Genomic DNA, 25,786 nt, shown 5'->3' on the forward strand with positions numbered 1-25,786 from the left:
CAAGGTTACAATGGGCTAAGGAAAAGCAATCCTGGACTGTGGATGAAAGTCATTCAGTGATGAATCTCGAATCTGCATTGGGCAAGGTGATGATGCTGGAATGTTTGTTTGGTGCCGTTCCAATGAGATTTATAAAGATGACTGCCTGAAGAGAACATGTACATTTCCAGTCATTGATGATATGGGGCTACATGTCAGGTAAAGGCACTGGGGAGATGGCTGTCATTACATCATCAATAAATGCACAAGTTTACGTTGATATTTTGGACACTTTTCTTATCCGTTCAATTGAAAGGATGTTTAGGGATGATGAAATCATTTTTCAAGATGATAATGCATCTTGCCATAGAGCAAAAACTGAAAACATTCCTTGCAAAAAGACACATAGGGTCAATGTCATGGCCTGCAAATAGTCTGGATCTTAATCCAATTGAAAATCTTTGGTGGAAGTTGAAGAAAATGGTCCATGACAAGGCTCCAACCTGCAAAGCTGATCTGGCAACAGCAATCAGAGAAAGTTGGAGCCAGATTGATGAAGAGTACTGTTTGTCACTCATTAAGTCCATGCCTCAGACTGCAAGCAGTTATAAAAGCCAGAGGTGGTGCAACAAAATACTAGTGATGTGGAGCATTCATTTTCATGATTCCATAATTTTTTCCTCAGAATTGAGTGATTCCATATTTTTTTCCCTCTGCTTGGTCTAAAAAAGTAACCGTTACTGACTGCCACAATTGTTTTTCCTGATTTCTTAGTGTTTCTTAAAGCCAGTAAGTTGCCATTTGAAATGACTTTGGTTTTGTGTCATGTCTGATCTGCTTTTTCTACAAAATTAAACAACTGAATGAACATCATCCGAGGCCAGTGATTCCATAATTTTTTGCCAGGGGTTGTATGTAGTAATTATAACTTGCTTTGAAGTCAGTGGTACAAACATGCTTTAACAATTCAAAAGATGTTTTACATACTCCAGAGTTGAAGTTACCTTCATGCGCTTCATTGCCACAGAAGTTTCAGAGGAGAACTTGAGCACAGCAGGAACCAGAGCCAACAAGATCTTCACACAGTTCATGACAGCAAGGACAGGAAAACCCTGGCAACAGAAAGTCGTGTGACAAGCTAAGAGACATTTCAGTGTTAATATGCTGATGCTAAAGCGAGTCTGAGTAGCATTATTAGTCAGGATCCTCAAAGGATCACCCACATGCTGGTGAAGATGTGCAAATAGTGTCAGCTGATTGCTTACAGAGACTGTACCAGTCGCTACCATCCTTCCTGGTGTTCACCCAACACAATGGTTGGGGCATCATTGTCTGTGAAAAATCCACAGAATGCTGGTTTATAGTTATTTGGCAGTTGATTGATATATGCAGATGTACCCATCTTTGTCCAGGTAAATAGTTTCTAAATGTTAAAGTTGGAATCAATATTTGTAATCATCAGTATTAAAAGGTTCTGTATGATTATGCTACACTAACCTAGTGTTAAATAAAAGCCAAGTGGTTTCTGCATGTGTATGTGCTTATGGCTTTGATTACAGACAAATTGGGGAGAGCGGGCATTTGCCGTTTGGTATGCTCATGTATTTTGGGTCAAGGATGAATGTTGCCAAAACAGAACATTAATAGGACTAATTTGAGAAATTAGAAGTGAATAATATACAGTTAGACTTTTGATTGAGGTGTACCCGTGATTATGCGGACCTGGTCAGGATGAGGTTCACCTTAGCCAAGGCCTTGGTGAACCTCATCCTGACCAGGTCCGCATAATCACGGGTACACCTCAATCAAAAGTCTATAACTGTTTTATTATATGGTAAACAAGAAAACTGGGAGTTTGTCAAACATTAAAACGTCACTCTCAAGTTTCAACTCTATTATTACTGTCATACTGCAACAACAGGTCCAAAATACTTCATGAGCACAATCTCTAAAGCCCCTTTCACACCGGTGCTGCCTCAAGCTTCCTGTGGTGTTATGACGATGCAGGAATGTCTGTCAGGTGCGCACAGCAGACAGACTGTGCACTCTGATTTATCTTCTACAACCCCTGGCAAAAAAAAAAAAAAAAAAAAAAAAAATTATGGAATCACCGGCCTCGGAGGATGTTCATTCAGTTGTTTAATTTTGTACAAAAAAGCAGATCACAGACATGACAAAACTAAAGTCATTTCAAATGGCAACTTTCTGGCTTTAAGAAACACTATAAGAAATCAGGAAAAAAAAAAAAATTGTGGAAGTCAGTAACGGTTACTTTTTTAGACCAAGCAGGGGGGGGGGAAACAAAATCACTCAATTCTGAGGAAAAAATTATGGAATCATGAAAAACAAAAGAACGTGCCAACACATAACTAGTATTTTGTTGCACCACCTCTGACTTTTATAAAAGTTTGCAGTCTCTGAGGCATGGACTTGAGTGACAAACAGTACTCTTCAATCTGGCTCCAACTTTCTGTGATTGCTGTTGCCAGATCAGCTTTGCAGGTTGGAGCCTTGTCATGGACCATTTTCTTCAACTTCCAAAGATTTTCAATTGGATTAAGATCTGGACTATTTGCAGGCCATGACATTGACCCTGTGTGTCTTTTTGCAAGGAATGTTTTCACAGTTTTTGCTCTATGGCAAGATGCATTATCTTGAAAAATGATATCCCCAAACATCCTTTCAATTGATGGGATAAGAAAAGTGTCCAAAATATCAACATAAACTTGTGCATTTATTGATGATGTAATGACAGCCATCTCCCCAGTGCCTTTACCTGACATGCAGCCCCATATCAATGACTCTGGAAATTTACATGTTCTCTTCAGGCAGTTATCTTTATAAATCTCATTGGAACGGCACCAAACAAAAGTTCCAGCATCATCACCTTGCCCAATGCAGATTCGAGATTCATCACTGAATATGACTCATCTGGTCATCCACGATTGCTTTTCCTTAGCCCATTGTAACCTTGTTTTTTTCTGTTTAGGTGTTGATGGCTTTCGTTTAGCTTTTCTGTATGTAAATCCCATTTCCTTTAGGCGGTTTCTTACAGTTCATTCACAGACAGACTCCAGTTTCCTCCCATTCGTTTTGTTGTGCATTTTCGATTTGAGACATATTGCTTTAAGTTTTCTGTCTTGACGCTTTGATGTCTTCCTTGGTCTACCAGTATGTTTGCCTTTAACAACCTTCCCATGTTTGTATTTGGTCCAGAGTTTAGACACAGCTAACTGAACAACCAACATCTTTTGCAACATTGTGTTATGATTTACCTTCTTAAGAGTTTGATAATCCTCTGTTTCAATTGACATCTCTCATGTTGGAGCCATGATTCATGTCAGTCCACTTGGTGCAACAGCTCTCCAAGGTGTGATCACTGCTTTTTAGATGCAGACTAACGAGCAGATCTGATTTGATGCAGGTGTTAGTTTTGGGGATGAAAATTTACAGGGTGATTCCATAATTTATTCCTCAGAATTGAGTGAGACCATATTTTTTTCCCTCTGCTTGGTCTAAAAAAGTAACCATTACTGACTGCCACAATTATTTTTCCTGATTTCTTATAGTCAGAAAGTTGCCATTTGAAATGACTTTAGTTTTGTGTTATGTCTGTGATCTGCTTTTTTCTACAAAATTAAACAACTGAATGAACATCCTCCATGGCCGGTGATTCCATAATTATTGCGAGGGGTTGTAGATTATATTTGTTCTTGTGCTGAGCTGCAGGTCTGCGCTCCAAGTTCTGTTAGTTTATCTTTCCTACTTTGACTGGGAGATGCGTCTGAGTAAATGTGGAGGTGTCTGGAGTTATACTTGATGTGGACATGTCCTGTCTCTGGCAATCAGTCTGTGAGCAGGACTTATGTCCTTTCTTTAACACAGTGATGAAAGTTTGTGGAGAGTGAGGAGTGCAGGCAGCCTTTTTTTTTCTTTTAATTGTTCACATGTGTGCGCATGAACGAATCATCTGAGTGGACTGGAGATGTCCGGACTTTACTGAACATGTCCTGTCTGGCAATCAGTCTGTGATCAGGACTTATGTACTGTATTTAAACATTTGTGAGAAGACTGAGGAGCAGCTGCAGCATTTTTTTTTTTCCCTGTGCCCTTAGTTTTTACTGCATTGTGTACATGGCGTCGTCATGACTCACCTCTAAGCGGGCCAAAGTAGGCGTATCGCGTTCTGATTGGTTGTTATCGATAGAAGGCGTTGCTCGATTGGCTAGCGCTAAGTTGCACCAGCAGTCCACTCAGCATGTGGACCAATCAGAAGTTGGCAAAATCACATATAATGTAATTACATTCTGGACTCATGCCATTCCATACTGTAAAACTTTGCATAGTTATTACCACCCATGAAAAATGTTGGCTACATATTTTATAAACAACCCCATCTAAAGCCCGTGGATCCCCATGGGAAATGGGCTAGTGTTTAACATGCTGTGCAAAGACAAAATCGTTACGTCTGTCTACAAGTGTTGAGTTAGTGGTTTCTGATGTTCTTAATATCAAATTAAAGCTCTGGGGTTGGGAAGTTGGAAATGTAATTTTCAGGAGCTGTGGATTTTATACCAGCTTGCATGGTTCAATGCTCTGTACAGATGACACTACACCCCCACCTGAAGTCAGTTTTATAAACTGCATCAAAAACAGATGGATCTCAATGAGTCATGACACTTAATGTAACCACTGCAGTTAGCTGCAGCTCCTTTCTTTGGACACATTCCAGTCAGTGCACTGGGATGTTTGCTCAGAGTGATGTCAACATGAGTTACTTTGATTTGAGCAGTCTGTTGTTCTGGTTATTGTCTCATATGGTGATATACCTGTAGCATTTCTGCAAGCATACACCAATCAAAACAAATATTGTGTTATGAATTCTGTCCAACATATCTTTCAAGCTCTTGCCAGTTTTGCTTCTGTATCTTCTTCAAATGCCATGATTCAGTAAGTGTCAAGTTTATTTTTCAGACTGGCTGATGTGCCCAAGGTGAGTGTTTTAAAGCAGAGTCTCAGACGTTACTAAAAGCTTTGTGAGCCTTCCCCCAACAAGTATCAGAGATAGAAATACAGTATTTGTGTGACTGAGTACCCCAGGGTGTTCTGTGTGAATGTGGCACACATTACTCAGATTGTAATCCCTTATGTAACTTGACAACTCTGGTAGAATTGCACAGGGAAAGTCTACAGCTTAGTGTAAGCAGTGTTGTCAGAATTTACAGTAATCATGTAGACCAATAGGAAGAACATCCCTTCACAGCAGTAATGGTGGTTACACTCACGGTGTGGATGTTAAGTGGGTAGCCCAACTGTGTGTGGAGAATGAAGGTTATTGCAATAGCAATGGTGGGAACCATGGGACCGATTGTTCCATTGTAGTTCTGGATGAAAACCACGTTCGTCAGACTGTTTGCTTCTTTGTTACGTATTCCTGCAGAACAAGTGCTGAGAATTATTGAAAGAACAATTTAAGTCCAGTGTTGATAGCACAATGTTTAGAGCTCATGTCAAAGCACAGCTTGATGGTGAATTAAACTGAGGTCAAGTTAGGCTGACAAATACCAGGTGAAACAGATTACTTGAAATTTCTTCAGTCATAAGATTTGCATGTTTATGCATAGTTTGATATTAAATGCTTTAGTTATCCAAATATATTTTCTTTCAGAAAAAAAAAATTAAAGGGGAAAACTTGTGTGGCCTGGAGTTGCACATCTGCAATAGTAGGTGTTGCCCAATACCTGTGTCCCTCAGGAATATTATGATGTTCCTCTTCTCCCCATGCAGTTACTGCAATGGGCCCATGATACTGTGCTCAAACAGTGTTAACGTCAGCAACAGAATCAGTCTTCAGGAAGTTTTTGACAGAAGTCTATTTGGCCCAAAAGCTCTTTTTACACACTCTGAACTCTGACTCCTACCTGTAATTTTCTCTTGGAAGAGTTTTTCCCAAACATACATCTTGATGGCCTTCATAGATGACAGAATCTCCTTTATTGTGTTGCCTTTACTGTCAGTGATCACATGCACTTTGCCCAAAAGCCAGCTACAAACTTTAGACAAGACACTCTGAAAGGAAGAAAAAAAAAAAAAAAAGAAGTTGATTCATCTTGTCAAACAAGTTTGCCAGATATAACACTTTCCCAACTGCTATGGATGCTTGCAGCTCCTCCACACCCACTTGAGCTTCCTCAATGATAGGAGCAGAAGTTAAATTCAGGTCAAATCATGCAACCCAAGTGACTCACTAAACTTCAAACAGCCATTTCAAGTATTACCAAGTAAACTCAGCTGACACCATTATTTAACAAATAAATGTTTCCCTTAATAACTACAGTTTGATCTTGTTAAAGACTCAAGTGTCCTCAAGCAATTATGTGCAGTCCTGCCCCCTCATTTTTAATAAAGGCAAAAGGCTGGTGGGACATTGTCACTGTGCTTCAAGGGTTATGCCCCATGGATTCCTCATTATGTCCTGCATGAGATTGTGTCCCCCCACATACACTGTAGCAGAGTATAACCAGTAATGCCCATCCTAATCAGGGGGTTTTCCCCCTACTGGTGGGCCTGAAGTGGCAGTTAATTTAACTTTGGACATTAGATATCTGCCACAAGGTTTCTGCAGCTGTAAATCCTTCTATTCTTGGGCTGTTGCCACAATTCACAGCAAAGTTACAGTAGTTCTAAGATGTGATTGTAATGCTTCACACCTAATATCAATAAGCATACATCTGGCTGGTGTTATTTACACCCCCCCCCCCCCTTAAAGATGCAACAATGGCTGGGGGGGGGGGGGGGGGGGTCATAAGGGACCACAATGTCACTTTGCATATAATTTAAACAGACCTGCATAAAAGCGAAGCTGCAGACAATACCAGCACCAATAAGGAAAGAGTAACCTAGGATGTAGGTGGCATAAATGGTCATGATGATGAACATCAGTAATGCAGGCAACATCAAAGCTGCAAAAAGTGCCAGTTCATACAGCTTGTAACTCTCGGTGATCAGAACATTAATCATCTGCAGGGACACAAACAGATTCCAGTCACTGGGTTAAAGTAGCATCTTAGGGCTCTGTCCCACTGGGGAGAGGATCAATTGAGCATGAATTGAGTATACAAATTGCAGGTGTTCGTTGTTGTCCGTAACAAAAATGGCAAATGTCCCAGTATGAATCACGGAGATAATAATACACAGTGAATATATGATGAACAATCATGGTTATATAACATGTAGTGAGGAAACTGATCCAACACAGATTATCACGGCAGCATTACGGGTGTATTATGAATGCATCGCGCATGTGTTGTGCGTGCACGGCATCTGCATTGCGGTCATAAAATAAGCTCACTCGGGCCGTCAGCATCACTATTAACACCAACAATACAGCCTCTGGAGTATTTGCTGGACTTGGACAAGTTGATCACAGAGTTAATGTTCTTGTTGTCATGTGAGGGTTAACTGTTCATGAGTTTGGGGAGCGATTTTTTTTCTTCTTTTGAAAGCCTCACAGAAAACAGACTTCAGCGTGAGTTGTGGCTATAAACAGCAACTCTTCCTTTTGTTGGTGTTAAATAAAAGTCCTGGATTGCAGCAGCTACATCTTTGTGGATTTACACAGCTGGACCGGCACCGACTGTCAGGTATGGTGCTTTCTGCCAAATATAGTACTTTGGGTTTACGTGATGCCTTTGTTATGCATTGACAGAATGTCCGCAAATCATCTGCAAAGCAGGTGTAATAAAAACGCTTTATACGTGGCCAATCTGTATGCAGTCGCTACAACATATTTTAGTTTGTGATGTGGACATGATAGGCACGATATATATCTGTTTTACACACTGTCCTGGTCCGCTGTCAAACTGCAAATCCCTGTCAGTTGCGGATATACAGCGCATAGTGTGAGTATGTATTGTGTATGACTTGAGTATATGAGGTGGACGTTATCCGCTTTCAGATTTTTGAACAGCTCAAAAATCCTGGCTGCGGACATGCGTGCCTCTGCGGATGATCATGGGCGTGTTCGGATGACGGCCGACTCATACAGGCATGTTACACGGATATTGCGGATGTTTGGCGAATATGGGCCAATTTTGTGCGCAATCCATACGCAAATGCTCCTAAACGCCAGTGGGACAGGGCTCTTAGTTAAGACTGTCAGCAGGTTCAGATCCAAACCTTGCCAGTACAGATGTCTTTGTTGCCCTTCAGACTCATGATCTTCTGGAAGCCGAGTGCAGTGAAGGCTACCTTCATCCTGCCGGCTGTCTGTATTCCAATTGTAGAAGACGCTGAGTGAAGGAAGACTCTAGACATCACCAGTGTGGCCAGGATCACACACAGAATACCACCGTGCAACAATGTGGCCGTTTCATTGTTCAGATACTTGACGAAGTCATTGATGAGGATTCCCTACAGGAGAAAAGCAGAAATGTTAGTCAACCCTGGAGGTCATTCTTTAGAGCATCTATAATTTACCAAGACAGGAGGAGTGCAACATTCCAACTGTCAATTCAAGAGTTGGAACATCAGTCTTTAAATTCCAAGTAGCCTAGTTTGTCACATGACCAGCTGTTAAGGGGTCTGGAGGATTCAAAGACATCTGGCTGTATGATTTGAGTACTGGAGCTCATTTATTACCTTCTGAATTACCCACCCGGAAGCGAACATCAAACAAATGTTCATAGAATGTTCATTTACTGTTCAGCAAGTTTGCGAACATTGATTTAATGTTGAATTGTTTGTATGGAACAAACAGACAAAACATTTGCAAAAAATCAAATGTTCATAGAATGCATGCTTAATGTGCAGTGTGTTTGCGAACATTCACATAATGTTCATGTGTAAAGCTTGCCTCTAAATAAGAGTGTGTATATGTATATATAAAATTTCATATTACAGGAAAACATTAAATATCATTTACTGCATACAGAAAGTTAATGTTGGACTCCATTTAAATTATGTGTAAACAGAATGAATAGGAATTAATTTAAGCACTACCATGGTAACCAAGAATTTGTCGATTTATGATTTATTCAGGCCTACTGAATATATAGTTTCAAGATTACTGTGATAAACTGACAGAGGTAACTCAGAAATATGTCTTGGGGCAACTTGCACTCTGTTAATTGGAATATTAATTTTGCAAAATAATTTACGTCACTACAGACGTATTGTCATCTACCAATTTTTTTTTTTTTTTTTAATGGAAACAGATTGCAATTGCAGAGGTCCCACAGGCCTGAGTTACATACATTTTGCCAAATTTTATAAAATCATATCTAGCATTTTTGTAAATAAGGAAAAATACATAAAAGGTATTAAAAATTGATTTACAAAATAATGTTTTCAACATGCATGAGCAGGAAACATTGACATTTAAATAAAACAGCTCAGACTTTTTTTTTTTTTTTTTAACTGGTCACTTCACAGATTGCAGTTCAAACATGCTGAACATGATGAATATAGCAGTCACATGTTACAGTGGCAGAAATCAACTAGATTTCACATTTCCAGAATGAACATTTGTCCAGGGTTTAGTGTTTCGCTTTGAGGATGACTTCATGTCACAGTCGAACAGTGTTACCGTAACATATTTCCTGCTTTGATTCCTTTAATATCAGCTGCTTAATTCATGTTTGCAGTGAGGCATGATATAATTATCCAGGGTAAAACATGTACATTGTACACAATATAATTGTAACACCTGGATACAATCATTTCTGTATGTAAAATGCAACATACTCATTCTGGTAAAAAAAAAAAAAAGAAAAGTGGTCATTGTGTATAATTTCCTGTAATCACATACATTCAAGTATTGCCAATTAAGTTAAATTTCTAGCCTAAGTGTTTGGTTCCTTCGTGGTTAAAGGTAAAGCCAGAGCAGATTCATCAGCTCAGAAATGCCGTCTCACAAAACTACTGTAATAATTGGGTCAGAACATCTGAAGCACTATAGTGCTTTATTTTAAAAAAGTTTGACCAACATTAGAGGATACAATTCAAATGAATTCATTTTATTTAAAGTAGTTTGTGTACATAGATCTATTTACTATTAAATTGTTAATATTTGCTGCTTCACAGTTGCTTGCAGTGCTGCTCACGAACCAGTTGGTGGCAGTAGTGCACCGAGTTGGGTTAAACCCTGCTGTTTAACAGAACAGAAGAAGACAGCTGAGTTACAGCACTCAACTCCCTTCTGTTTTAGCAAATAAAAGTTTATGTTCCACAAGTTGATTTGCCTGTTCACTCTTTATACTATGATTAAGAGACCACAGAGCAGAAGAGGAGACCAACGCTGGATGCTCGTCGACTGGGATTCCTCACAAAGAACCACCACATAGCTACCATGAGGTAGCAGCTAGCTTCAAATGGCGGGGCCTTTGTGCCGTGATAGATGCTGTGAATATCAAGACACTTTAAGGTAACGGAACCTGATGTGAGCACAAACTCGTTTTAGCCAGAAATAAAACTTGCTTGAAGCTTGATTATGCCAGCCATGGATTAATGGGAACCAAACCGACACATTTGACTAGCAGAGCGCTAACATTAGCCACAGGCCTGTTTTGACTAAAATATATACTCTGTGTTGAAGCAATTGAAGTTTAAGAATGTCAGTGCCCAGAAAGAGACTTTATGAAGATAAGTTTGTGATAATATTTTTGGATTATTGCTTGTCCCCCCCCCCCCCCCCCCAACAGCAACCATGCGGGCTGCCATAAGAGTTGTTGAATCAGTGAATCCTCCATCTGATCACTCGGTTGAGTGTGTGCCTGCAGTTGATTCACATCAGCCTGATCCTTATGCAGAGGTTTGTACTATAATGGTTAAGATTGTATAGTGTCTTGTGCCAGTAGATTCTAAAATTCACATTCAGCAAGCAAAATATTCAAATATTTCTGGCAAGAAATATTCTGTTCTATTTTGGAGATAATTTGAAAATAGAGTAAGATCTGTCAGTAATGAAGTTTTATATGCCAACTTTCTTTCCTTAAAAGAAATAATTTACAGGCCCCGTTACTCAAACATGTTTATTGCTGATATAAAGTTTCAGACTTATATAAAAAAAATTCTGTGTCCCTTGCATACCGTTTCATTTGCAGGTGATTCTTAGACTACGGGCACTTATGTCCTTTGATCATATTGTATGAAAAACAGAAAAAAGGGGAAATTTCACACTGTCATCTTTACAATGAAAGTGTGTTGAGAAATTTGTTCTAGTAGTCTATGACTTTCACCTTTTTTCAGCATCATTATATGCAAATATTGCCATTTTGTGTTTGTCCCACACCCAGACTTTTGATCTTCAATGATCAAGAAACGTGTTTTATAATGTTTTAAAATATCAATAAAATAATCAAAACATAATTGGGGTATTCAATGTCATACAACTGTTGTGATTTTTTTTTTTTTAAACTAGTTGTCCCACACTATTGCCGTAATTTCCACCACAACACTGTAATGTCCCTTTAAACAGTTTGTATGAAAGAGTGTTTGGGTAGTTTCTATGGAGATAAACAGTGACAGAGCACATGTATATAGCGCCAAATCACAACAAACAATTGCCCCAAGGCGCTTTATATTGTAAGGCAATGGTGTGGTGGAAATTACATTTACAAGGCCAGTAGTGCCCGTAGTTAAAGAATCACCCTTGCATAGTGTGTGCATACCGTCTATGGTACCATAGACTTGAAACATAAGAACTTCTATGCTATACTACTGAGGTTTACCACCTTATCTGGGGTGTAAAAACTGACCTGTCCCAACAAAGAAATACATTTTTGGAGATTCTTTTGGTGGGTAAATAGACCTGAGAAAGCACCAGAATGCATTTGAGATTTCACATTTTTCTGGGGGACAACCACATTCACAGATTTGTCCATGCTCACAATGAAAGGTCAACAGCATTGGCTTAATCATTTGTGAAGCATAGTATTTAATAAAAAAGTGGGAACTTCTGTATTAAGGTTGTAACATGTGGATCTAATATACATTTTGTGTTCCAGGAGAACCAGAATGACATAATTCACAGTATGAAACAGCTGAATGACAAAGTTGAGGCACTGCATCCTTGGACCGTCCCTGAAAGTGTCAGTTCCCAGACATACCAGGAGAGAGAACAATGTGGGCGCTGCTGGGATGATTAACTGAAGAATGGCCAGCTAAACCAGAAGTGTGGGCTTGAACCAATTACAAGCAGTGCCTGGAAGTAATGGGCCTTCCAGTAAAGTCACTCAAAGTAGTGAGTTAATGTGTTTTCCGTTTATTAGGTCCTCTTCACTTTGTTTTGCAGTGTTTTTTTTTTTTTAAGACATAGTACATTATGAAACATGCTGTATTTATGGAAGCTAGCAACTAAAGGGCCTTTCACATTGCATGCTTTATATGCGTCAGGCAATGCCTCCCAATGCATAGTCAGTCGTGTTGTGTCAACGCCTCCCTACACCCCTGATGTGCCGCATGTGGCGGGGGGTGGGGTGGAGATTTTCACTCTGGCTGAAGGATCGCCATGTTGTATGTGTGTTGATGAACCAAGAAAAAGCTTTAACATAGCAAATTGATTCTGCAGTCTAATTTTGGGGTTAAAAAAATTGCAAGGATTTTTCTTCAGAAAACTGCTCTGTATAAATGAACAGTCCTGTAATATGTTTGTTTTGTAGAGATCAGTGGTTTCTGCCACTAGTCTTCCATGTTTGGACCCGACATTTCTATTGGACAGTGCGAAGCTTTGGATTGGGTTGAACTTTGAATGTTGGCCTGTCGACAAGCAGGAATGTAGACGCTCCTGGCAGATGCGTCTGTTTAGCTCGGCTTTTGACGTGACACTTCTGACGCCTGTAAAAAGCTACGCGTTTCATTGAAACTAATGCTTTTTGAACTGCTTTGTTGCGCCTCTGATGCTTCCAAAGCGTGTGGTGTGAAAGGCCCTTTACACAAATGGCAGTGGGTACATAGGATTAATCATTTTTGTCTGATCTGCTTTCACCTCTCTGGTATACCTCGCTGATAACTAGCTTGAGAAAATTCTGCAAGCAAAATAAACAGCTTGTTAAAAATATAGGACCTGTCCAATAAGGTGTTGAGTTGAATACCAGTTATGACCATGCTGCTCAAATTATACAGTATCTGAACAGTAAAATATATATAATTGCTTATGACTAACAATGGAAATTTTCAACTTGCAGCTCAAGAGTGCCAATGACAGACTTGATGGTGAGGACAAGGGAACCAGGCACCAGAGGAATGCCCTATCAGTACCTTAACTGCATACACCCCTGGAATGGAACAAGGATACGGCAACAAGCATTGTCAGGGGCGGCTTGTACGCTACGGCTTCTGTTTCTTTGGCATTCAGAACTGTCAAAGGCAGCCTTGCCAGGGACATGCCACAAATTTACAGTGTTGTCATGGCAGCTGCAATAAATCACATCAATGGACAGTACTACCATCATTTCTACAATTGTGCCATAATCCGAAGATATCCTATCCGAGCAGAAAAAGTATAGACGGGACCATCCTGAACCTTTTCCTGACCCAGATTACAGGTTTGAGAAACTAATCTGCAAATCTCTTTTTGGGGGGGGGGTGACAGCCAGTCACAGTAGAAAGGCACCGTGACATCTGGTCTCTCTGGCTGCTAATGCAACATGGCAGAATCAACTCCAAAACAGGTTAATTTCTGTGTAAATTAACATCCTGCAGTCGAAGGCAACTTCCACATTTTTCAGAAGCTCATGCATGTGCACACACATCCTCCTTTAGATGTCATTAAAATGTAAATAAAATGTTAGAGTTTATCCTACAACAGCAGTATAAACATATGAGGTACAGAGGTGAATCAGTGATACACGGATAACACAATAAAGGGCGCTCGCGCACACACGCTTTGCACTGGGATACCAGTTATGTAATTAAGACAATGCTCATACAGCTGAGGGTATTTTAAGCATTGTTTATATTTCATAATAACGCTTATTAGCAGCATTTAATTTGCATTGTACATGGAATATTTTTGATAAAATTTAATTTTACTTCCAGAGAAAACTCTCTGGGGATCAAACGTTAGTTTAAATTAATAATTTTGTATGATATATTTATCATATGACTTTCCTCAGGAACTTTTATTGTAATGCGTTTGTTAAAACTTAAATTTTGCTTTAAAAATTGTGTTCAGTTATATTGTTGTATCTGACTGTTATACTTCTGTGATAAAAACTTAGTTTTGTCATAAGAATTTCTTCAGGAAGTTTGATTCTAATGTGTGTGTTAAACTGTTAAGTTTCACTCTTAATGTGTGTTCAGCTAATTGCATTGTCTTATCTGACAAATGTCAGAGTCTTCAAATCTTTGATTAAAAACTTACAATATTTTTTCCGGGAATTTATTGAGTGTAATGTTTGTTTTAAAACTGTCAGTTTTGCTCTTAAATATGATGTATTAACTGTATGTAGATGTCTAAAAGATTGTAGTTTGTTTCAAGCGGTGATTTATGTTTAAGCTGAATTTGTTTTTGCTCCTAAAATGTGTAGGTTGTAGATCAATAGATTTTTTTTTAGGTTTTATTATTTCTCGAAGATTTATTCTTATTTTGTCTGAACATTTTTTGGAGTACTGTCGGTGGTATGCCATGTAAAAAGTCTTTTGTAATGTTGAAAATTTTTCATTTGTGTTTTTTTAATTTTTGAGCAATGATGTTTAATCCTGTAAAGATGAATTTTTCCATCATTTAATCTGTAAGTGATTTCAAAAGATTCTGCATTGATTTTATGTGAATTCCATAAATACATTGCAAGTCACTATTGGAATAAATCCTATTGAATTTTAAAACATTTAGAAAGTTTGTCATTTTTTTAGTTCTCAATAGAAAAAAAATAAAAATTGTAGATATATTGCGCAAGAACATGATATAAACGAAGAATGAGGACAGGTAATGTTTGCGAACATTTGTATAATTTTGATTGAATGTTTGCATGCAAACATTACCTGTCCTCATTCTTCGTTCATGCCATCTTTGCAAATGTTCAATGAACATTCAAAGAATGTTTAGTTTCCGGGACCCAAATTCCAATAACTGAAATGTAAATTAAAAATACAATGACTTGCAAATCCTCTTCAACCTATATTCTATTGAATACACCACAAAGACAAGATATTTAATGTTCAAACTGATAAATTACTTTGTGCAAATACTTGCTCATTTTGAAATGATGCCTGCCTGCAACATGTTTAAAAAAAAAAAAAAAAGCTGAGACAGGGCAACAAATGACTAAGAAAGTTGATGAATGCTCAAAGAACACCTGTTTGGAACATTCCACAGGTGAGTGTCATGATTGGGTTTAAAAGGAGTATCCCCAACAGCTCATCCATTCACAAGCAAAGATGGGGGTGAGGATCACCACTGAGAACTGTGTGAGAAAAAAAAAGTCCAGTCTAAGAACAATGTTTCTCAACAATTGCAAGGAATTTAGGCATTCCATCTACAGTCCCCAATATAATCAGAAGATTCAAATAATTTGGAAACTACAGCAACGCCAAAAACCAACATTGAATGCCTGTGACCTTCGATCCCTCAGGCAGCACTGCATTAAAAACCTGACATTGTGTAAAGCAGGGGTGCCCAAGTTTGGTCAGGTTCAGACAGTTGTCTCCCTGCTGCAACACACTTGAATCCAATGAAAGACTCAGTAGCAGGCTTTAATGAGCCTTTCATTGGATTCAGGTGTGTTGGAGCAAGTGTCAGGAAGGTGGATCTTACTGCGTGGGCTCAGGAACACTTCAGAAAACCATTGTCAGTTAACCGTTTGTTGTTACATCTACAAGTAGAAGTTGAAACTACCATGTAAAGTAAAAGCCATACTTTAACATCTAGAAACGCTGCCACCTTCTCTGGGCCTGAGCTCATTTGAAATGGACAGACACAAAGTGGAAAAGTGTGCTGTGGTTTGACGAGTCCACATTTCAAGTGGTTTCTGGAAGTCATAGATGTGTCCTCCGGACAAGTAAAAAAAGACAATCCAGATTATTACCAGAGCAAAGTTCAAAAGCCAGCATCTGTGATATGGGGGTGTGTTAGTGCCCATGACATGGGCAACTTTTACATCTGTGATGGCACCATCAGGGCTGAAAGATGCATCCAGGTTTTGGAGCAACACATGCTGTCATCCAAGCAACGTCTTTTTCAGGGACGTCCCTGCTTATTTCAGCAAATGCCAAGCCACATTCTGCACATGTTACAACAGTGTGGCGTTGTAGTAAAAGAGTGCGCATACGAGACCGGCCTGCCTGCAGTCCAGACCTTTCACCCATTGAAAATGTGTGGCGCATTATGAAGCGCAAAATACGACAATGGAGACCCCAGACTATTAAACAACTGAAGTTGTATATCAAGCAAGAATGGGGAGGAGTTCCACAATTAGTGTTCTCAGTTCCCAAATGCTTGAGTGTTGTTAGAAGGAAAGGTGATGTAACAGTGGTATGTTTACCACTGTCCCAGCTTTTTTGAAGTGTGATGCAAGCATCCATTTCAATTGTAGCAAATATTTGTACAGAAACAAAGTTTTAGTTTGAACATTAAATGTTGTCTTTGTGGTGTATTCAGTTGAATATAGGCTGAAGGGGATTTGCAAATCATTGTATTCTGTTTTTAATTTACATTTTACACAGTGTCCCAACTTCATTGGAATTAGGGTTGTATGCCAGAGAACAGAACACCATGTTTACAGCCTTTTCCTATACAGCAAAGCAAGTGAAGGTTGTACACATGGAATTCAGCTCCCAAACAGATGTTGCCCATCAGATCAGCATTGGTACAATTTTTTTTTTTTGGGGGGGGGGGGGGGGGGGAATAGAGGAATAATGTTTTCATCATCAGGTCCATCCATTTTCTTCTGCTTCATCTGAGGTCAGGTCACAGGGGCAGCAGCTCAAGCAAAGCCGCCCAGACCTCCCGATCCACACACACCTCCCCCAGCACCTCCGGGGGAACCCTGAGGCATTCCCAAGCCAGCTGCAAGATGTAGTTCCTCCAGCATGTCCTGGGTCTTCCCCAGAGCCTCCTCCCGATGGGACATGCCTGGAGCACCTCTCCAGCGAGGTGTCCAGGGGGCATCCGAAAAAGATGCCCAAGCCACCTCAGCTAGCTCCTTTTGAGGTGGAGGAGCAGCAGCTCGACTCCAAGCGCCACACCTTATCTTTAAGAGAGTGCCCAGCCACCCTGCAGAGGAAACTCATCTCAGCCGCTTGTACTCGTTCTTTTGGTCATGAGCCAAATCTCATGACCATAGCTCGATCGGTAAATCGAGAGCTTTGCCCCCCCCGCTCAGCTCTCTTCACCACGACGGTCCGATAGTGACCACATCACTGCAAATGCTGCACCAATCCATCTGTCGATCTCATGCTCTGTCCCTCTCGTGAACAAGACCCCGAGATACTTAAACTCCTCCACTTGAGGCAAGGACACGCCATCAACCTGAAGAGGGCAAAGCACCTTTTTCCAGTCAAAAACCATAGCCTCGGATTTGGAGACGCTGATCCTCATCCCGGACGCTTCACACTCAGCTGCAAACCACTCCAGTGCATGCTGAAGGTCCTGATCTGACGAAACCAACAGAACCACATTGTCTGCAAACAGCAGAGACGAGATTCTGTGGTTCTCAAACTGGACCGGCTCTACGCACTGACTGCGCCTAGAAATTGTCCATATAGGTAATGAACAGAACCGATGACAAAGGGCAGCCCTGACGGAGGCCAACGTGCACTGGAAACAGGCTTGACTTACTACCGGCAATGCGAACCAAGCTCCTGCTGTGGTCGTACAGGGACCGGCTAGCCCTTAAAGGACCCTGGAGCACCCTCCACAGGGCGCCTCGAGGGACACAGTTGGACACCTTCTCCAGATCCACAAAACACGTGCACTGGTTGGAAGAACTCCCATGAACCCTCAAGCACCCGATGGAGGGTGTAAGAGCTGGTCCAGTGTGCCGTGACCAGGATGAAAACCACACTGCTCCTCTGAATCAGAGGTTCGATTATCGGTTGAATTCTCCTTTCCAGTACTCTGGAATAGACCTTACCAGGGAGGCTGAGGAATGTGATTCCCCTGTAGTTGGAACACACCCTCTGGTCCCCCTTCTTAAACAGAGGGACCACCATCCCCATCTGCCAATCCAGAGGCACTGTCCCCGACTGCCACGCAATGTTGCAGAGATGTGTCAACCAAGACATTCCCACAACATCCAGAGACTTAAGGTACTCCAGACGGATTTCATCCACCCTGGGAGCCTTGCCACTGAGGAGCTTTCTGACCACCTTGGTGACTTCGGCCTGGGTGATGGATGAGTCCGCCTCCGAGTCCCCAGTCTCTGCTTCCTCTTCCGAAGATGGGATTGAGGAGATCCTTGAAGTATTCCTTCCACTGCCTGACAGCATCCCCAGTCAGGGTCAACAGTACCCCACCCGCACTGTAGACAGTGTTGGTGGAAAGCTGCTTCTGCCTCTGCCGGGCGGTTTGCCAGAATTTCTTTGAGGCTGACCGATAGTCCTCCTCAAACTCCTCCCAGACCTGAGTTTTTGCCTCTGACTGCACAGGCTGCAGCACGCTTGGCCTGCTGGTACCCGTCAGTTGCCTCTGGAGTCCCACCTGCCAACAAAGATAAGTAGGACTCCATCTTGACAGCATCCCTTACTGCTGGCATCCACCACCAGGTTTGGTGCTGGTACCTGTCAGTTGCCTCTGGAGTCCCACCTGCCAACAAAGATAAGTAGGACTCCATCTTGACAGCATCCCTTACTGCTGGCATCCACCACCAGGTTTGGTGCTGCTGTGACAGGCACCAGAGACGACAGCAACGAGCAGCTGCATCAGCAACTGAGGTGGAGAACATGGTCCACTCGGACTCCATGTCTCCAACCTCCCCCGGGATCTGGGCGAAGCTCTCCCAAAGGTGGGAGTTGAAGACCTCGCTGACAGAGGGTTCCGCCGGTCATTCCCAGCAGATCCTCATGATATGTTTGGACCTGCCAGGCCTGACTGGCTACCTCCCCTCCCAGCGGATCCAACTCACCACCAGATGGTGGTCAATTGACAGCTCAGCCCCTCTTCACCCAAGTGGCCGAAGGTCAGATGATTCGACTACAAAGTCGATCATCGACCTCCAGCTCAGGGTGTCCTGGTGCCACGTGCACTTATGGACACCCTTGTGCTCAAACATGGTGCTCGTGATGGACAAACTGTGGCTAGCACAGAAGTCCAACAACTGAACACCACTCAGGTTTAGATCAGAGAGGCTGTTCTTCCTGATCACCCCCCTCCAGGTCTCACTGTTGCCACCCACGTGGGCATTGAAGTCCCCCAGGAGAACACTGGAGTCCCCAGTCAAAGCACTATCTAGTACCCCTCCCAGGGATTCCATAAAGGTCAGGTACTCTGCACTGCTGCTTGGCCTGTAGGCTGACACTCAGCCTTCATAGTCAGGTTTTTAACCCAATTGGAAAGTTCAGCCAACATCACTTGAAAGCTTTTAACAGTGAATTGGTGCTTTAACCCAAGCTTGCCGACGTGGCGGATTTCAGTTTATTGTACATAATATTGAGTTGACGACTTCAGCCAAGTCACAGCTGACCAGTTTTCCATTGTTAATGTCTGATTCAAACCACCAAGTGTCCACTTTCGTTACCGGTTTATCTAAATATGGGCCATGTTGCTTTGTGAAGTTCTGATAGCTTTCTTAGTCATAAAAGTAGAATTGCTTTCACCAGCATTTTGCTGTTTCCTTGTCTTGTTGGAATTTTACTGGGATTGTTTATAATTTCACAGTGAGGTTAATGTCATTGACAGTGTTTTGTTCATACTTGTGTGTTAACTTGTTAGAACTGTTGATTTTATTATTATGCAATGCCAGTCCTCTCTGAAAGTTGTCACCCAAATCTGTGACAAATGCGACCACTTAAGCAGAGTCGTCGTTAGGCTAAAGTGCACCACCATAGACTGCATTAATGGTTCCCAAACATTTCTTAACAGGGCCCCCTTCTGTGGAAAATGTTTATAGGTTAGGGGAGGTGATGGTCTAGTGGTTAAGGTGTTGGGCTTGAGTCCAGAAGATCATGGGTTCAAATCCCCGCCTGACTGGAAAATCACTAAGGGCCCTTGGGCAAGGCCTTTAATCCCCTATTGCTCCTGGTGTGTAGTGAACGCCTTGTATGGCAGCACCCTGACATCGGGGTGAATGTAAGGTATAATTGTAAAGTGCTTTGAGCATGTGATGCAGATGGAAGAGTGCTATATAAATGCAGTCCATTTACCATTTACGTGCACCCTGCTTACATTTTGATGCAAACCCCATGTGTTTTGTGTCATTTGGCCAAATAACAGGTGATCAATTAAGGAGTCATTTAAAAGCTTGGTCAAATTGACCAATACACTTTAGTCATAAACCAACTGAACTGGCAATTTAGGTGGAAATGCACACTTTTTTCAGTCTAGAAGAGCTGAATTGGGAGTCAAGGTCTCAGTAGCCATTAAACAGATTGATCATTAACTCTCATGAAGTATCTTCATTATGCAACCATCCAAACACCATTTGAGTATTCTACAATGAAGGCAAACTAGACTACTTGTTCAGAACTGGCCACTTTGCCCCCCTTCCCCCAAAATATCTATCAGCAGTGCTCCGAGAGCACGATGTCTCCTGCTGACAAATGTTTCTTTGGTACAAGTGCTGGCTACATTTTAAAGGGATGTTAGTTTCATGGGTTTGCCTGCATTCTGAAATAAACTGAGTCTAGATTTGTTAATCAAGGGTCATAACTGGTAAATTGAGACCCAACTTGAATGATATGAGACTGGTCAACACAGGTTTTCTAGCATGAAGTTTTTCAGAAATTGTGTAATTTGCAGGTTTTGAATCTGAAGTTAGCTTTTGCTTTCTTATCTGAAAAAGATCTTGTATCTCAGCACTGAAGCAAAAGCTGCAGGGTTGCACACCTCTTTTGGCGACCTACAGTTTATGCCCCATTCATATTTCACAAACCTTGTTTAAAATTATGCTTTTGAAGATATTAGTGGTGCAAACCCTTGAGTGTATTGTTGGATTATACAACAATACAGAACAAGCAGATTTTTTTTTTTTTTTAAACAAAGATCTGGATTCTGCACCGCAAATAAGTTCTCAGAGCTCACTACTTTGTGTCCCTAGGGTGAATAAGAAGTCCCCAGGACAGAGCTTTCTCTTATCGTGCCCCTGTTCTGTGGAATGATCTCCCTGCATCAATTAAACAGTCAGATTCTGTAGAGACTTTCAAGCCCAGACTTAAGATGCACTTATTTTCCCTTTTGTATGCCTAGAATACTGGTATAGTTTTGTTTTACACTTAATTCATTTTTTTTAGGAAATGGAGTGTGCCACAGCCTCAACTTTACCTAAATTCTGGGTCTTTTAGTGAAGCTTAGGGCTAGTGATCACCTTTGTATTTCTTCTGTTGTCTTGTTTAATGCTGACAAATTATACTGCATTTCTTGTCTGATGCCTGATTCTGTTTCTCTGTTTAAGGTGCAGCTCCATCCAGAGATGGAAGTTGTATTTGTTGCTGGTGACCCTCCTGTCCTGTGTACCAACATCATTTCCTGTATATTTGTTTTGTGAATTGTTCTGTAATTTGTGTCTGTAGCATGGCCCAAGCAGAGGGTCACCCCTTTGAGTGTGGTCTGCTTGAGGTTTCTTCCTCAGAGGGAGTTTTTCCCCTTACCACTGTTACTTTGGGGGTTGATAAGGTTAGAACTTGTGTAAAGGGCCTTGAGGCAACTGATTTGGTGCTATATAAATAAAATTAAATTGAGAGCCAATGCAATATTTTTTTTTAACCAATGCAAGAGGTGTATTTCCAACCTATAACAAGGACTTGTATACCAAGTTTCAGGAAATTACTTAAGGATGTGAGGAGTTTTTTCTGAATTCTTGTATCCTTTTTGGGGCAGATGGAAATTGCCATGATCATCCCTTTGGCCAGCTGGGGACAAAGATTCACTCTGCAACAATGAAGATCTGATCGGTCTGAGTCACCTTGTATTATCAAGGTGATGTTTGTTTTGATTTAAAATTTGTTCCAGTAGTTAATGTAACATGACCTTCAACCCACCTCAGGTGTTTCACTGTATGGACAGATTACAACTACAGCTTAGTTATGGGAGCAACAGGACCAGAGTTTATACACCAGTCAGGTTCATGTCAAGTAAGTGTCAGCTGAAGATGTCAATTACTCACTGAAGCAAGAAACACAGTTGCGAGATGGGCAAGAGAACACAGGGTGGCCAACAGCAGCCTCTTTCTCTGGGAGCGGAGCATCACTCTGCCAACCGAAGCCTTTTCCAGACCGACCTTCTTCACTTCATCCTCCCACAGGTTCTGCAACCTTCATATTGCAACAAGTCACAGCTCAGGGTTATGTGTTGAGGTAGTGAGTTGCAAATTAGAGAGTCATGTAGGATTGCATTGGCAACACAGACTTCAATATTAGAAGACCTCCAATGTGGTGTATGAGATGTTAAGGAAGAAGCTTGTGCTTTTGATTTCACTTAAAGTGATGCTTTGCTCCTGAGATGAGCTCAATATCACCAGTTTAAAAAAGTTTCAGGTTAATGAGCCTGCCTTGGCTTCAGTCAAGAAATTTGTTTTACAATGCTCGCCAAGATAAAAATCACTAAGAGGCAGCGCCAAGTCTAGTCTTACTACCAATCAAAAAAGGTACCTGCAGCCACTAGTGCACAGTTCTAGATAGTTTTCCAGAAGATGCAGCAGCACAGCCAGATGGTTGGGTCCTTTAGGCTTGTGCAGTAAGAGCCTCCCTTAATCTCAAACCAGTGTGGAGGTATATAGCAGTCACCCTACATGCAAGTCTTTTAACCATGACTGTTTAGATTGCAGTTAGTTCATCCAGTAGTTACTGTTAAGATGTGCATGAACATACATGCAACAATGCATTCCCATCTGCCTCTTCAAATGTGTTGCTAAGCAACAGATTCATTATGAAACCAGGGATGCAACTGGGATGTCCAATTGGGGCTATGGTAGTCCAATGTTTAAAGCATTGGGCTTGAGACCAGAGGATCCTCGGTTCAAATCCCAGCTTGACCAAAAAAAAACAAAAAACCTAAGGGCTCTTGATCCCTTAGTTGCTCCTGGTGTGTAGCGAGTACCTTATACGGCAGCACCCTCATGTCGGGGTGAATGCGAGGCATTACTTGTAAAGAGCTTTGAGTGTGATGCAGATGGAAAAGCGCTATATAAATGCAGTTCAGTTAGCGCCTAAAGTCAGATAAAACTTTTGATTATTGAAGTTTAAAGTTCAGTGATGATTAGTCAATTGATTTCCCTTAATTTTATCTTTGATGCCTAGCAAATTTGCTGTCCCCCTCCACCCCACCCAGGTTCCCTGCTTGTATGATGCATGCAAGCTACTAGTATGGTGAGGAAAATATCTAAGAAAGCAGTGAAATGCCAATGTTGCCCTGACATTCATATGATGCCTCAACAGTTTGTGTAACATCAGGCTGCACCTTTGTGCTTCTGATGTTTGAATTATGACAGCACAGTAGTATAATCAGCTCCCTCCATGCTTTGATTGTGACATGGCAGTGATACACCACACATGTTCAGTGTTGTACCTTTTTGCATTAGTATGCGTTGCATCTTCATGAGGCAGTCTGAACGTGTCAATGTCCAGCTCCTTCCTGGTTAAGGACATGAGCACACTGCCCATCCAGTACACTGTTGCAAAGGACAGATTTCCAACCCCTTGGAGAGGGTGAGACCTAGAAAGGCAGTAAAGTTAAAGTTAGACTACAGCTACACAGCGCATTTACACTAGATGAGAGTAAAGTTCCTATTACAACTCAAACCCACTTTGTACTCTTCTGGGGTGTGGGTAGTTTTTGTGGTACTTTAAATACTAAGCAAACCTACCATAATGCAAATTTCAGGGCCCATTTGGTGCTGTAATTTAGCAGATTCTTCATTCATTTTCAGAGTCTGTAGGTGACATCTGCTTTAAGATGGAACAATGCAACAGTAGAGTTTGACATCTGAAGCCTAAAACACATTTGGTTGTGGACCCAGATTGCTCACCTGGTCTGCGTCACTGGTGCAGATGTTGCATGGACAGGGATGTTTGTGATAGGAGTTTCGAGCACACGTTCTGCAGATGCTTCACTTAGAGTGCTCAAGTCACTGAGATCAGAAGTCAAAAAGGGAAATACCTCAAATGATCATGAAGCAATAGTACTGTCAAACCAATTTATTGGAGTCACATTTGCAGAAGAAGTTAGGAAGGCAAGCGTGTGCAGGAAACATTATTAGTAACTCAAGGCCTCTGTAGATAATCCAGCCTGTACTTTACCACTGAGGCATAGTTCACAAACCTGGACTTTTCTATTTTCTAGAATTGTAAGTTCTACACAAACCTAGGGTTTGCACATTCAGCTTCAAAGATTGCCAAGTAATTTGACTATTTTAAATACTTTTCCCTGCCAGCTTCAAGTACACAGACTGTTGTGAGCCCATATAAACACATCCCTTCACTGGCTGGCCACATTTCCCCACTCCTGGTCCTTCAGACAGAGTCCCTGACATTTTCTACTCCTCCCTGGTCAAGCTATAGTTGTGTTCCATCATTCAGAGAGACTAAACAGATCAATGACAAGTTAAAGTTGCAGCTGTTCGGGTCTTGAGTCAATATTTCCGTTGGAAGCCTTACAGGACAAGTTTGAACATGGCCAGCTATTAAACAATTTCTCGGATACTCACTCGACTGAAAGCCATCAAAAGCCACCTAAATCTTACGAATGGTTATCAACACGGAGACGTTTTCATGTGGCGCCGCGTGATGAGCGGCTGCGTCCCGACGCACAAATCCGTCCACATGTCTTTCATTACAAAAGCTCCTTTAACAGTGGAATGTCCGGATAAACTGCTGATCCCGACCTCTTCTGAAGCTTCTGTTCTCACAACATCCTGGGTCAACAGAGGCTTAAATTTGGAAGTTTTCAGCTCGAAACAGGCTGACAATGGTGGCTCGGGGCGCAGCGTCCGGCTCCGTGGGCAGTCCTTAAAGCGACAGTAACACTCCATAATCTCTCATCAGCCCTTAAAATTTTCACCGAAAACCGTCTGAATTTCTCGAATGGTGTCCACTTGGATCTGCCACAGTTTCTGAAAAAATTTTGATAAAGCAAAGCGCCAGTCTCAACAAGCTGTCAGACAAAGGAATTCCGATGGGAGGGGTGGACCAGTGCTCACTCAAAGCCTGCCCACAGGCGGATGACGCAACCGACAGGCGTGAAAAAAAAAACAAAAAAAACACGCATGCGCACGAGGGTTCAAGCTTGGCTGACGTAATCGCACGTGATTCAAATCTATATAGTTTAAAAAAATAAAAAGGTCCGTTTCTTTTCTCACAGACCTCGTACAAACCAATTTCTCCAGCTTGCCTTCATATCGTAATTGCGGCCTGTGATCTCCACCCTCAAACTAAGCATTTCAAGTTGAGTTCGAGAAAGACAAGACATTGCTGTGTGCTATAAGTCTTTGAGGCCATACTGGAATCTAGTGGAAGTGTGATAATGCTTTCAAGTGGAGGACAGCACATTTGTTGGAATAGTGCAAACTGCCAGATTGATGCAGGGCAATTTCTCTGCAGTTTTGTTTTACTTGATGAGCTACATGGACTTGCCAGAGGAGCCAAGTGCTGCTAATGAGTGTTGCAATTCCTCAAAATGGAGGATTCAAACTTGTGTAAGAGTGATTGAGTGGGGCCATCA

General features: G+C 41.4%; 1 protein-coding gene across 1 annotated transcript in view; it reads right to left on the minus strand.

Annotated features, from left to right (window-relative positions):
- LOC117503517 (multidrug resistance-associated protein 9-like) overlaps nucleotides 1–25,786 on the minus strand; it is a 132,483-nt gene that overhangs the window by 18,318 nt on the left and 88,379 nt on the right. Inside the window, exons 2-9 of the mRNA XM_034162783.1 lie at nucleotides 24,096–24,197; nucleotides 23,636–23,782; nucleotides 22,236–22,383; nucleotides 8,158–8,391; nucleotides 6,826–6,999; nucleotides 5,901–6,048; nucleotides 5,265–5,413; nucleotides 984–1,091 (exon numbers count right to left, since the gene is read on the minus strand). Coding sequence (XP_034018674.1) covers nucleotides 984–1,091; nucleotides 5,265–5,413; nucleotides 5,901–6,048; nucleotides 6,826–6,999; nucleotides 8,158–8,391; nucleotides 22,236–22,383; nucleotides 23,636–23,782; nucleotides 24,096–24,197 — 1,210 coding nt within the window. The remainder of the gene's footprint in view (nucleotides 1–983; nucleotides 1,092–5,264; nucleotides 5,414–5,900; nucleotides 6,049–6,825; nucleotides 7,000–8,157; nucleotides 8,392–22,235; nucleotides 22,384–23,635; nucleotides 23,783–24,095; nucleotides 24,198–25,786) is intronic.

Source organism: Thalassophryne amazonica, chromosome 2 (assembly GCF_902500255.1).
Source record: "Thalassophryne amazonica chromosome 2, fThaAma1.1, whole genome shotgun sequence".
Classification (NCBI taxonomy): domain Eukaryota; kingdom Metazoa; phylum Chordata; class Actinopteri; order Batrachoidiformes; family Batrachoididae; genus Thalassophryne; species Thalassophryne amazonica.